Source organism: Orycteropus afer, unplaced genomic scaffold (genome assembly GCF_000298275.1).
Source record: "Orycteropus afer afer isolate SDZICR_OR568_19922 unplaced genomic scaffold, OryAfe1.0 scaffold00040, whole genome shotgun sequence".
In the NCBI taxonomy this organism is placed as follows: Eukaryota; Metazoa; Chordata; class Mammalia; order Tubulidentata; family Orycteropodidae; genus Orycteropus; species Orycteropus afer.
The window spans coordinates 13,657,219-13,672,444 of NW_006921627.1; the positions used below are offsets into that span (position 1 = coordinate 13,657,219).

Below are 15,226 nucleotides of genomic sequence, written 5' to 3' on the forward strand. Positions count from 1 at the left end.
TATCTATCTATCTATCTATCTATCTATCTATCTATCTAGCACAGGACTTAACATTAATTAATTTCAATTCAGTAACTAAAAATAAAGTTTACTTCTGTCTATATTACCTAGATTTAGTAGTCACTTAATATTTGCACTGAGGTGTTCCCAGTTTCCAACTCATATTCTATCCTGGAACAAAGCAAAAACTGACCATCTCGTTGTTTCTTACCTGAAGCCCTAAGAGAATGTCTTCCAGTAATGACTGAAAGGGAGCTCTGGTAGCATAGTGGCTAAGACACTTGCCTGCTAACCAGACGGCTGAAGGTTCAAACCCACCAGCCACTCCTCGGAAGGAAGGCTGGGCAATCCTACTTCCGTAGTGATACTGCCTCGAAAACCCAAGGAGGGGTCGCTATGAGTCGGGGCCGACTCACTCGACAGCACATAACAACAACAACAACAATGACTGAAAGTGGGACAGATCCTAAAAATTAGATATCTATATAAACCTTAAGGAGCTCTGTTGACACAATGGCTTAAGTGCTTAGCTGCTAACCAAAAAAAAAAAAAAAAAGACCTAGCAATCTGGTCCTTTAAAGATTACAGCTAGGAAACCCTATGGGGCAGTTCTACTCTGTCCTATAGGGTAGCTGTGAGTCAGAGTCAACTCAATGGCACACAACTACAACCTACAGACCTTGTACTTGTTTGTTAAGAAGGATATGCCCAAGCTCGTTCTAGTATACCCCAGCACCGCATTTCTCCAATATAAGAAATTATTAACACAATGGCATTAACACAAAGTTTAATATCTAACATCAAATTATAACAGCCATTTTGGTCACTTATTCCTTTCTCCATAATTTATTTTTAGTTATAACAAATGCAGGGAGTTCTGGTAGTGTAATGCCTAAGGCATTTGACTACTAACCAGAAGGGTGGTAGTTCAAACCCACCAGCCACTCCTCAGAAGGAAGATGGGGCAACCTCCTTCCGTAGTGATACTGCCTTGGAAACCCAAGAAGGGGTCGCTATGAGTCGAATCCGACACGACGGATCTGTTTATAACAAATGCAAATGTTGTAACTTACTTTATTTCAAAAATGGCATTCGTGGTTGAAAGGGGATTACTTTTTTATCTCTGGATTTTGACAATTACTGCCAAATTGATTTCCAAAAAGTTGGTAGCAGCTTTACCATATCCCAAGCATTCCTCAGCTACCATTCAGAAGCATTAGAAGCATTGGTGTTGAAGCCAAACTGAGTTTAAATATCAACTCTAGGCACTTTGTTTGATAACCAGCAGGTTAGACTTAATGGACTTATCTTTACCATAAAAGGGGGTGAATATTGAGTTTTATGAGAATTGGGCATGGTACGTAGAACATAGCGGGTACTCGAACTCAAAAGCTGCCCAATATTATTCATGCACACAAAGGGTGGACTATTACAGTCCTTATATTTAATACAATAAAATGCTTCAAGGTGAGATTTATGTAATTAGCCATTTCTGGCAGCCTGATGAATAATCGATAAACAAAAATGCGACGCTCATTTCCCATGTGTCCCATCTTCTGGCCAATTAGCAGCAACATTTACTAACTGTGTGCCCGGCACTATAATGCTAAGATTTGTTCACCAGCTCATTTAATTATTACAATAACTCATTTCTATTTCCACAGTGCCTAAAAGCTTGTGGATTCTCAAGAGCTGACAAGAGTACACGGTTGAACTGCTAAGAGGTCTCTTGTCTCTCAATCCTAATTGACACCTGGGACATAGTTAAAACGGCACGAGCCACCAAGTTACAATTGAAAGAGGGTGTCAAGAGGTTTAATAGATAACACCTGCCTATATTAATGGGCTAGAATTACTCAAGAAGGATATAGAAGACCCGCAATCCCCTTTACCTTAAGGAAACTGGATTTTCAAAGATTAAATTTTTCTTACCAGTCTCTGAGTAGAATGGTTCAGTAGATGGCATTTGCAAGGATGTATAATTTTCTTCAGTCCCCAAAACTGTAGATATTGGTGAGGAGTCCCTGGAGTCGGGGTCGCAAGCTTCAGGCAGGCTTTGGGGAGAAGCTAGAGCCACACTCATGTTGTTGAAGGAAAAAAAAAAAAAACCTAAGACCTAGCCTATGAGTAAGGTTATGTCAGGCTTTTGGGGAGGAAAATATGAAAATCTCCAGATACAAAAGCATTAAACGGCTTGAATGAGGCCTCAAGTGCAATCCAACAAAAATGAAGATTTGGGGAATTGCTGGATTTATAAATGAAGGCTCAGTATATAACCCAGGCCTTAGACCGGCCCCTCTGGGCCACCCTCATTCCTCCACACACCTAGGCGATTTCCCAGTTAATCCTGTCTACCAGTCTCATCAAGGCCATTGTCATGCTAAAGTTCCTGAAAGTAGAGCTGCAGGGTAACCCAGACTGGGTGGGGAAGGAACGAGAAACCTGGGGCCAAATAACGAGCAAACTAAATAAACCCAGCAACTAAATATTTCCAGGTTCACCCTGTTTTCACCTGATAAATCAAGATGCACCTCCAATTCTTGAGGCTACCTCTGGTGTTGAAAATCCCACCAGGGCAATTCACTTCTGGATTTGAGACCCTTAATCAAAGACAAATCAAAAAACCCCACTTCCATTGAGGTGACTCCGACTGATAGTGACCCTATACAATGGAGCAAAACTACCCCACTGGGTTCCCAAGGCTGTAAATCTTGATAGAAGCAGACCACCACATTTCTCTCCTCCCCGAGTGGCTAGTGGGTTTGAACAGCTGACCTTTTGGCACTGCTTTAACCACAGCACCACCAGAAGAGCCTGTTGAGACCCTTAAGCTCTCAAAATCTGACCACCCTTAACAGGAGCTTCAACTAGCTCCATTTTCTTCTCTAATACACCCTAAGGTCACAATAAAACACATGCAGCATTGCAGCATGTTATTACAGCATCAGTTGATGTTCAAAATGGTATTGTTTTCAAATTCCATCTTGTTCTTTTAGGTTTCAGAACAATAAAGTCTATTAGGACTGTTTTTGTTAGGAGTTGTTAAGTGGATTTCAGCTCATCATGACCCAATGTGACATTATTCTTGTTTTTAACAAAAGTCAGAAGAAATGAGTTGCAACTTGCTGACAAGCCATTTGGGTGCCCTGTTAGTAATTATGTATCTACCATTACTACGGAAGAATTTATATTAGCTTTTATATATAAGATACAAGATAGAATCATGACCCAGACACTTATTAAGTCTGTTTACTCGTTTGAAAATAGAGGTGACAGTACCCACCTTAGTGTATCCTCAGAAGAATTAAAGAAGATAAAGTGGTAAATACACACAGTATTTGACACATCAGCGATCTATACAGTGGCTGCTAATAGAAATCCTATTAGGATCCTGTGCCTATGACTGTCAAATTGGAAATGACCTTTTTGCTGTGATTTGTAGTTTAATCTAGTGAGCAACAGGATAGAATGAAAATATCACCTTTACTCTTTCTGGGATATTATTGAATGTTGTTGTTAGGTGCCATCAAGTCGTTTTTGACCCATAGTGGCCCCATCTGATAGTGTAGAGCCCCACAGGTTTTCCAAGGCTGGAATCTTTATGGAAGATGATCACCAGGTTTTTCTCCCACAGAACCACTGGGTGGGTTCGCACCGCCGGTTCAAACTGCCAAACTTTCGGTTAGTAGCCAGCCTAGAGCTTAACCATTTGCTCCACTGGTACTCCTTTTTATTAACCACTAAACCAACTCAATTAGATAGAGCTAGAAACCATCCTCTAGGTAATTCACTGGACTGCTAATCAGAAGGCTGGCGGTTCAAACCCACCAGCCACTCGTTGGAAGGAAGGTTGGGCAATCTACTTCCATAGTGATACTGCCTTGGACACCCAAGGAGGTGTCGCTATGAGTTGGTCCGACTCCACAGGTGGCACATAACAACAACAACAATAGGTAATTCATATTCAAAGCTCAATCTCACTGCCCTCAAGTCGGATCCGACTCACAGCGACCCCTCCTTGGGTTTTCAAGGAGATATCTCTGTGGAAGTAGATAGCCCAACTTTCCTTCCAAGAAGTAGCTTGTGGGTTTGAACCGCCAGTCTTCTGGTTAGCAGTCAAATGCCTTACGCACTGCACCACCAGAGCTCCCTTATTCATATTCCAGTACATCAAATTGCCAAAGCACTGGAAACAAAGGCAGGTTTTGGCCTCTTGTCTTTCCCAGTCAGTCGTCTTTTGTTTTTTTCCCTTTAGATTTTTCTTTAATTAGCTTTTTCTTCTCAGGCTTAGCTTCTGCCATGTCTTTCAACTCTACCCCACTCTCAGGTCTTCTCTTTCCCCATTTTTTTTTTTTTTTTGTATGTCTTTCAAAGGAACAAAGTTTTTAAGACTGGAGTTCCAGCAATAAGTAAGGGATAACCCTAACAGTCAACAGCTTTCAATCTTCCTCTTCATTCCAAATGCAACTCAGGAAGCTAAGATTTCTTTGCCATTCACAATTTCCCACACTTAACAAATCCTAATTACATATTTTCTAAGACACATCCTAAAACTAACCTTCCCATTTACTCTGCGACTTGGCTCTCCACAGAGAGCTGCTGGCTTTGCTTCCACAGGAACTGAGTTTTATTCATAATGCAAAGATGTGAACTTGCTAGAGTAGGAGGAATAATGCCAGTTTCAAAGCAGGGAGATCATATTCTGTGAAACTTTGTCTTGTCAAACCATCATCCTGGAAGGGAAAAGAGTAGGAATAGGGGCATCAAGGAGAATGGAACTCAATTCATTGTGGTTCAAGCAGATAGGCTTCGTCTCATTAGAAGTAGGATATGTTTTTTTTTTTTTTTAAAAAAAAGGGAAAAATCTGACTCCTGGCCTTCCAATCAGCACAGTGTGGAAAATGGAGCAGTCAGGGCTGTCAAACACCTGAGTTGGCCTGCTGCTCTCTAAACTACTGGTAGAGGGAAGCTTTGTTTGTTTCCTCCCAGGGAGTCTTTGCATGAAAGTCTGGATGAATTCACCCCATCCCCCTACCCTGTCCCATTGAATATAGTGTGAGAGCCACTGGTGTGAAAGACCAAAGGAAGGGAAGGGGGCTGGTAGTTAGAAGGCCGATTTACTACATTCTTTGCAATGGAAAGTCTGTTGAATAAGGTTGAGAATGCTGTGGAAGCTGTAGGAGACTGGATTTTTTGAGATGAGCTGTGCAGGTGGAGGAAGGGTGGGCTGGGTTATAATATGCTAGAGTCCGGAACTGCAAATGTAAAACTGATTCAGTGAAATCCTGATTTAAAATTTTATTCTCCTAAAAGGATTGCCTGGGAAGGGAAAAAAAAAAAAAAAAAAGAAGAAGAAGAAGAAAAAGCTGAATATTAAAAATAAGAAATGTTTTATATATAAAATTTATTCCTTAGCAATGGATAAGAAATGCACTTTTGGTCACAGAACCTGTTAATGCAGGCTTCCTAACTCAGAGGAGGTATCTCTATGGAAGTAGATTGCCCAATCTTCCTTCCGAGGAGTTGCTGGTAGGTTTGAACTGCCAGCCTTCTGGTTAGCAGTCAAATTCCTTAGGCACTATGCCACCAGAGCTCCTAACTCAGAATTTAGTGCTCTTCCTATCAATTTTTTGCTGATTGGTCAAGGTAGAGAGGAAGTGACAATCATCAAGTGTTTTAATGTAGAATTCACCCCTCAAATCTCAGGCATGGTTTATACATCAAATTCAAGTGGAATTATTCCATCTACTAATCCACCATTGATTTAATCAATAAATAATCACTAGACACTTGGATAATACACAAGAAAAGTAAGCAATGTGGTATTATCCAAGCTGATAGTGATTCACTTATTATTTTTTTTTTATTTACTTCTCATATAGTTTTCTGGTTTAGAATGTAAGTTTCTTTACATTGCTTCACTGTACCTAATAAACACATAAGTAGCTGCCTCTTAATGAGTTATCAGGATATATAATATGTATATGCATATATGTATGTTTTTTCTTGAGTGATTTAACATTGGTCAGCAACTATTTATTTGTTTTTTCAACTAATAGTTAATGAGTGCCTATCATGTACCTGAGAGAGATAATAATTAAACTCCATTCCTGCTTTTGAGGAGCTAATAATTTAGTAGACAATGTTGTTGTTGTTGTTATGTGCCGTCGAGTCAGCCCTGACTCATAGCGACCCCTCCTTGGGTTTCCGAGGCAGTATCACTATGGAAGTAGGATTGCCCAGCCAGTCAGCCCTGACTCATAGCGACCCCTCCTTGGGTTTCCGAGGCAGTATCACTATGGAAGTAGGATTGCCCAGCCTTCCTTCCGAGGAGTGGCTGGTGGGTTTGAACCGCCAGCCTTCTGGTTAGCAGTCAAGTGCCTTAGCCACTATGCTACCAGAGCTCCCTTAGTAGACAATATATTAACTCCTTGTTACTGTTTTTTAATGCTTATCACATGACATTATAATTGTCATAATATATTAGTAGACAATATATTATGACAATTATAATGTCATGTGATAAGCATTAAAAAACAGTAACAAGGAGTTACGTGCTGATGCTAAAGGAGTACAAACCGTGGGAGGTGGGGTGGAGAAGGGCCAGTCAGGAAAGACTCCCTGGAGGATCTTAAGCTGAACTGAGATGGAAAAATGTGGTGAAACTGTTGTTGTTATGTGCCATCAAGTCAGCCCCGACTCATAGCAACCCCTCCTTGGGTTTTGGAGGCAGTATCACTACAGAAGTAGATCACCCAACCTTCCATCTGAGGATTGGCTGGTGGGTTTAAACCACCAGCCTTCTGGTTAGCAGTCAAGTGCTTTAGGCACTATGCTACCAGAGCTCCTGTGGTGAGGCTAGAGGAAGGAAATTAAAGAAAAGAAAAACCAGTTGCTGTGGATTCTGACTGATGGTGCCCTCATGTATGTCAAAGTAGAACTGTGCTCCACAGGGTTTTTAATGGCTAATTTTTGGAAGTAGATCACCAGGTCTTTCTTCTGAGGAGATTTTAGGTGGACTTGAACCTTCAATCTTTCAGGTTAGCAGTTCAGTGCATTAGCTGTTTTATCACCAGGGAGTCCTGGTGGCACAGTGGCTAAGTGCTGGACTGCTAACTAAAAGGTCAGCAGTTCCAACACACCAGCCTCTCCAAGAAAGATGAGGCAGTCGGCTTTTATAAAGATTAGAGCCTTGGAAACCCTCTGGAGCAGTCCTACTCTGTCTATGGGGTTGTCGTGAGTTGAAACTGCTCAACAGGAATGAGGACCAACCAGAGACTCCTGAGAAAAAGAACAATTTGGCCAAAGGCAATGCCAAGTAATGAAGAAACATGATGTGCTCCAATACTGTCGTTTCACATGGCTCAAAGGCTGGGTGCCCATGAGGGAATTGTGGGCACTAACAATAGCAGCTAATATATAATAACAGATAGTGAGCTCTTATTATGTATTTGGCAGTGTCACATCCATTATTGTGGCCATCCTAATTAGCATCAGAATAAGTACCTGACACAAAGTAGATGTTTGATAGTTGTGATTTTAATAAATAAATGCAGATGGAGATGTCAAATCTGTCATTGGAAATCAGGGTCCAGAGACCTGAGAGATAAATAAGTGACTATGGATAGCGAAAAGACTATATACTCTGCATTTAAATCTCTTAGTAGTTTACACTCTCCTGATGTTCCTCCTGCCATCCTGGTTATTCTTCCTTAGTCTCCTTTGCTGGTTATTCCGCATCCCCCATATATATGAGAAACTGATTATACGAATGGACAGGTGTCAGACCCTTATGTAAAAATAGAACTCTATTCCACAATCTGCAGCAACCACTCCAAAGCCAAACCACACAACCTCTGTCACAATCAGCCCAAACCACCATAACTTGATCAATAACTAAATTTTGTCCCCATTTCCAGTGTACCACCAACCAGAGAAAACCAATTATACTTCCCTAAACAATCATTGAATAAATCACACAGGATGCTCTGATTCTACCCAGCCCACCTTCAGCTTCCCCATACCAATCAACTCCAATCAGAGCATACTTGAAGCTTCCTTTTATTTTCTACTATAAAGGTTTTACACTACCCTGCCTGCCTTTGGGAGCCTTTGTGTGGTAAACAACAACAACAACAACAACAACAAAAAACAGTCACACAGCTGCTAAACAAACGGTTGAAAGTTTGAATCTACACAGAGGCATCTTGAAAGAAAGGCCTAGTATCTATTTCTGAAAAATCAGCCATTACAAACCCTATGGAGTGCAGTTCTACTTGTGACACACATGAGGTTGCCATGAATCAGAATCAACTTGAAGACAGCTAGTTTTTTTGCCTGTCTTTGAGTCTCTGCCGAATAATTGCGATGGTGACTGACTTCCTTGTTAGTGCAATCACTGAACAAACGGCATCTATTTGTTCTCATCTGGAGTCTCTTCATTTATTTCTACATATCTAAATATAAATTTCTACATATCTAAATCTAAATGTTCCAAAGCTTAATTTTCAAAACCTCTTTTCTATCTACACTTACTACCTTTGTGAGCTTATCCTGTCTTAAGACTTTGAGCACTATTTGCATGCTTTGACTCTCAAATGCATATCTTTATCCTAGACCTATTTCCCAAACTCAACTCTCATATATCCAACTACCTACTTAATATCTCCACTTGGATATCTGATATTGTTAGGTGCCATTGAAAGGTTCCCACTCATAGCAACACTACGCACAACAGAGCGAAACACTATCTGGTCCTGTTCTGCACCGTCTTCACAATTGTTGCTATGTTTAAGCCCATTTTTGCAGCAACCGTGTGACTCCATCTCGGTAAGGGTCTTCCTCATTTTCACTGACCCTCTACTTTACCAAGCATGATGTCTTCAGGAACTGGTCCTTCCTGGATATCTAATAAACCCAAACCAAACTCATTGCCATCAAGTTGATTCTCATTCATCGTGGCCCCCATTGGATTTTTAAGGCTGTAAATCTGTATGGAAGCAGACTACCTCATCTTTCTTCCATGGAACAGCTGGTGGGTTCAAACCACCAACTTTTGGTTAGCAGCCAAATGCTTAAATCACTACACCATTGGAGCTCCTTCGGATATCTAACAGGTATCTCAAACTTAATGTTTTCAAAACAAACTCCCAATGTTCCTTCCTAGACAAGCTCTTCCCATGGTGTCTATCTCAGTATAGGGAAAGTTCTGTTTCCACTTGGTCAGGCCAAAATCATAGAACCGTCTTTGTTGACTATGCCTTTTAAATTTGGATAGAATCCAATGGCTTCTTTTATTTTTCTTTCCCTCCACATATTCCCTTTTTTCCACTGAGTTTTTGATCATCACGAGGATCAGGGCTTGGGGAATCAGCAGAGTAGGAAGAAATGTTTGTTGGTGTGTGTGTGTTTTAAAAAAGGAACATGTATTTCTTTTTGTTATTGCCTGTGTTGCAGGAAAACTGGGAAATTAAAATTACCTATGTGCCATGGCAGAATGGTCAGCTCACATTTGGTATGCGTGCCACCCAAGTTGCATGTCAACTTTTCTCAATAATTCAGGCCTAAGACTCCGACCAAACCAGTATCTATCACCCAGATTATTCAAAAAACCCTTCTACCTGGTCTCCCTATTTGCACCCTAGCCTAAGGCGTTTGACTGCTAACCAGAAGGTTGGCATTCAAACCCACAAGCCATTCTGCGGAAGGAAGGCAGGACAGTCTACTTCTTGAAAGATTTACTGTCTTGAAAACCCAATGGGGTCACTATGAGTCAGAATCAACTCAATGGCAGTGAGTTTAGTTTTGTTTTTTGAGGGGGAAGAGAAATCAGATCTAGCCATTCCTTTGCTCTAAATCCTCCTTTTTTCCATTCAGAAATGTCCTCCTATGGGTTTGTGATTTTCCTCTCTAACTTGCTTCCTTATATTCTCCCCACCCCCATGACCTTCTTGTTGATTCTGAAACAAATACAGGGAAGCTCCAGATTCAGGGTTTTGCCCTACTTTTACCTCTTTCTGGAGCACTTTTTCCCAGAAATCTAACCAGTTTGATCTCTTCCCTCTGTTAAATCTTTAATATCACCTTCTTAATGTCTTCCACTCTCCATCCTCCACTTCATTATTCCTCATAGCACATTTACCATCTATGCAATATGTATTCTATCTGTCCATCTGTACATTTATCTACCTATCTTATCCTCTATCTCCCCATTCTCAGGACAATCTAAGCTCCATAAGGACAATTATTTTGTTTTTTTCCCTTTTATGTTTAATGTGATATCCTCAGCCCTGGAATAATGGCCCAGTAGGTCAGCAACATCAGCATCACTTAGGAGTTTTTTAGAGATAAAAACTGATGGGTTTTACCATAGAATTATTGAATAGGAATCTGGTGATGAAGACCAGCTATCTGTGTTTTAACAAGTTCTCTAGGTAATTCTAAAGTTTGCAAACTCATGCTAAAGTTTGAGAACTATTGTTCTGAAACAACATCTGACAAATACTGATGCTCAATAATTACTTGTTATTGAAGGAATGGGCTTAAGTGAGAAGTAGGACTTTGTAAGCAAGTAATAGTGTTTCCATACATTTAAATATTACAATTCAATGTGACAAACAAAATAACCTTAAAAAACAACCCTGCTGCAGACTCTGCCTGAGGTCTCCTAAACTGGTAATTCAGTGATCCAAGAGCTTTTCTAAAAGACTTTAATTTACAATTCTTTCAGGCTCCTATAGGAATTACTCTTAACTCACCTGTGTTGTACCACACAATAATCAAAACTACTAATTTAGAGACTGCGAAAGGAATTACACAGAATTTTCTCCACTTACTTTGCCTGATGCAGCTGAAGAGCATAAGCATACTTTTTCCCCTAAAACCAAGCTGGTTGCTGTTGAGTTGATTTTAACTTATAGCAAGTCTAAGTGTTGCAAAGAAAACTGTGCTTCATAGTTTCCAAAAGTTGGGAAGCAGATTGCCAGGCCTTTATCTGAGGCACCTCTGGATGGATTGGAAACACCAATCAGGTGCTTAACTGTTTGCACCACTCATATTTTTCTCTAAAAGAACCTTTTTATTATAAAAAATGTCAAACATCCAAAGTTGACAACACAAGAAAGCTTCGCATGTATGTATTAAACATCCAGTTTAAATAGCTATTGAAGGCCAATCTTACTTATCTATGACCTCACCAGGATCACAAGTTTTGAGATCCAAATATGTGGAACCACTTTGACTCCTTTTTCTATCATTTCACCCTTTACCCAGTCAATCAATAACCATATCTTGATAAACTAACTTCCCCACATTTCTCCAATCTGCCCCCTGGATGTCCAGCACTATTCCCCCTACTCTTGTTCAGGCATCATCTCTTATCCAGGAGTTTATACTGTGTCCCTGCCTCCAGTAGATTTTCAACAGACTAGACCACTGTGAGCCCGAGTGATCTACTCCAAATTGAGCCATATTATCCCTCTGCTTAAAATCTCTAATTTAAGCTCAGCCTGCACAGCATGGTACAAGGGAACCTTCCTTGTCTGTTCCCTCCCAAGTACTGGCACATTATTACCAGGCTGTACCACTGCTATGAATGCTTTTCATCAGGCTCTTTGATTGGTTTATTTTTAGTTATCCACCCAGAGACAGCTCAGGTGACCTTCTAAGGTGTCCTTCTTCAGTGTTCCCTTTACCCGCAGTACCTAACCTCTCCCACAGCAGTTACTATTTTCGTTTAATTTTTTGTGTGTTTGAATTCTCAGCTAGATTAGTAACTCATTGAGATCCGGCTAAATTCCTTTAACCTCTCACTGCCGTGCAGTTGCTTTTGACTCATAGTGACCCCTCCTTGGGTTTCTGAGGCAGTGTCTCTACAGAAGTAGCTTGCCCAGTCTTCCTTGCAAGGAGTGGCTGGTGGGTTTGAACCACCAGCCTTCAGGTTAGCAGTAAAATGCCTTAGGCACTACACCACCAGAGCTAGTGCAGTGCTCCTCAAAGTATAGTTCCATTACCAGTAACATTAGCATTACCTGGCAATGTGTTAGAAATGCAAATTATTGGGCTGGGTGGGTGCCACTCCTCAAATCTCCTGAATCAGAATCTTTGGGTGGAGGTGGGGTGGGGTCTAGTAATCTGTGTTGTTGTTGTTGTTTGGTACCCTCAAGTCAAACCCGACTCATAGTGACCACTCCTTGGGTTTTCAAGGCAGTAAGAATCTGCAATTCCTATGCACCCTAAAGTTTGACACTGCTCTGATACCAGGCTTGGCAATAGGGAAAAATCTTAATATTTATTATTAAATTAGTGAATCAACTCCAGGGACAAAAACAAATTCATAAAATCAGAGAATTACAAGAACTCTGAAAAAAAGAAAAGAAAGCCTAATTTCTGACTTGTGGTTCAACTTTGGATTTGTCAGAACTTCTTTTAACATTCAAGGACTGAAATATTTATTATGGTTATCAAAATTTTCAGAAAGATAAACCATCAAACAGAATTGTCAAGAAGAGTCAGTGACTTTGAACAACACTTTGTTACCAGAATACTACTCCCTTTTTCCGCACCCAACCCTCAGGGATATTTGACAACCCCCTCCTGGGAAAGAATATCTAGGAACACCTACCAAAGTTTAGCAAATGTATAGCATTGCTCTAGAATAAAGTGATATTGACCCAGAAGGGAACAGGTTCCTTGTTTGCTCAGTAGGTTTCAGAGAATGGAGAAGAAGAGTGAGAGGAGTTCAGTGGGGTAGAGGGATGATGGGAGGTAAAGGGAGAACTCTAGCACCTCCATTAATTCTTTTATCTCAATTTTAACTATTGCTGTAAGGAGTTCTGGTGACACTGTGGGTAAGCCATTTGGTTACTAATCAGAAGGTCAATGGTTTAAACCCACCAACTGTTCCATGGGAGGAAGATGAGGCTATCTACTTCCATAAAGATTTACAGCCTTGGAAACCAAATGGAGGTCACTATGAGTTGGAATTGACTTGATGGCAGTGGGTTTTAGCTTTTGATCTAATTTGGTGGTAGTCAGATAAAGCTGTCAATTCTAATACCACTACATTTAAATATTGTGCTTAGAATATTTCAGAACATCAGAGTATTTCAGTTGTTGGAAAGGGGTAGAAGAAGAGAGAGCTATAGGTTTCTGCCTTTCAGAGGTAAATGTGAAGTTTATACAAAGCTAGGGGAAATAGCCTGAAGTTAGAAGAATTCAAATTTAAAGATGGGTTTGTTGAAGGTGCTAGATAGAGTTAATTCAAGAAGATGAAAAAATGGGAAACTTATTCTTTAATTTAAATTGAGGATTAATTTACATACAATGTAGTGAATAAATCTCAAAAGTACGTCTTAATGAATTTTTACTTAAGTATGTTGTTGTTGTTGTTGTTATACTTAAGTATATATCCCATGTAACCATCACCCAGATTAAGATAGAAGGTATTTCCAGGATCCTAGTAAATTAACTTGCATTTTTGTTGAAGGCTTTGCAATCCCAGAATCCAGTGTTCTTTAGACCTCTTCCGCTTTCTTTGTTCTGGATATGGAGTCAGAGAGCCTGATTTTGAATCCCAGTTCTATTCATTAATTATATGATCAGGTGTACCAAATTTTTATGCCTAAATTTCCTTAAGTGTAAAGTGCACATAATAACAGTGACTGCCTCATAAAATTGTTGCAATGAATATATGAGCAAAAATGTGCAAACTGATGAGTAAAGTGTTTGGCATATTGTAAGTACTCAGTAAATGTGCTCAGCTTCTAACTAAAGGTTAATGGTTCAAACCTACCAGCCATTCCATGAGAGGAAAATACTGGCAATCTGCTCTTGTAAACATTTCAGCCTAGGAAAACCTATGGAGCAGTTATACTCTGTCATATAGGTTTACTATGAGTTTAATTTTGGCCACCACTCATCTGCCATTTTGTCGTACTATGGTGGCTCACATGTTGCTGCTATGCCACTTGTATTTAAAATACCAGCAGAGTCACCCTTGGTGAACAGGTTTCAATGGATCTTCCAGACTAAGACAAATTGGGAAAAGGACAGGACCACCCATTTCTGAAAAAAATTGGTCACTAAAAACCTTATGAATAGCACTATTCATTTTCGTAGATCCATTTATTTATTCATTCAATAAGTATTTATTAAGCATCTATGAAATGTAAGGTGCTGTGTTTAAAGCTGGAGAGAAAGAAATTAATTATAGACCCAAAGAGGGATTGCTATGAGTTGAATTGACTTGATGGCAGTGAGTTTTTTTTTTTTTTAAATACCAAAATATTTTAGAGCATACTATGGAGAACTAAGGCATTTGACTGCTAACCAGAAGACTGGAGGTTCAAACCCACAACTCAATCCTTGGAAGGCAGTTTGGGCAATCTACTTCCGTAGCAATACTGCCTGGGAAACACAAGGAGGGATTGCTATGAGTTGAAATCGACTCAACAGCAGTGAGTTTGGTTTGGTTTGGGTGGAGAACTAGCCATGCAAACAAATGAGTGCATTACATTTCCTGGACCTATGGCAGAAACACATGGGATACAGAAGTACAAAGGAATCTATCTTGGGGAGAGATGAGTTAAGAATATCATCATAAGAAGAGTGGCACTGTTACCAGGGATAGGAGGGGAGGGAACACTGCTAGACAGGTAGAGACAAGTATTGATTTGAGTGAAGGGAAGGGCAGTGAATAAAAAATGAGTGATCAATACAGTGGCACTGAAGAAGAGGAAGACAGGGAGGTAGACAGATGGGAGGTACAGACAACAAAGAGGAACCCTTTTGCATGTACAATACTACGTTATCAGTGATGGGAAGCACTGATCTATGGGTGGATATATGAGTGGACAGACTAAATGACCAGGTATGTCTAGGGAAGGGAGAGTGTGCCCATGATCACGTATAGGGTTGGCAGACAATGTTTCTACAAGCCTATTTGTATGTGCTGTAAGAATCTCCATGTGTACTGTAGAGCTGACAAAGGCCAAGGTTGTGGTGGCTTCTTGGTCACAGCCAGCTATGCTGAGGGAGTGAGTAATTGGATCTGTGGGCTCAGGACCATGGTGGCAGGGGACATCAAACTCAGTTGGCACAACATACTACACAAAAACATTGTTCTACATCCTACTTCAGGAGGCGGGGCAAGATGGCGGACTAGGCAGAAGGATTGCACAGACCCTCTTCAACAAAGAAAAGGGAAACCAATTAACACAGACACAGA

General features: G+C 40.3%; 1 protein-coding gene across 1 annotated transcript in view; it reads right to left on the reverse strand.

The window, feature by feature from the left end:
* The window catches only part of NANOG (Nanog homeobox), a 5,685-nt gene extending 3,602 nt beyond the window's left edge, over positions 1–2,083 (reverse strand). Inside the window, exon 1 of the mRNA XM_007937209.1 lies at positions 1,933–2,083. Coding sequence (XP_007935400.1) covers positions 1,933–2,083 — 151 coding nt within the window. The remainder of the gene's footprint in view (positions 1–1,932) is intronic.
* Positions 2,084–15,226: the final 13,143 nt, after the last annotated feature.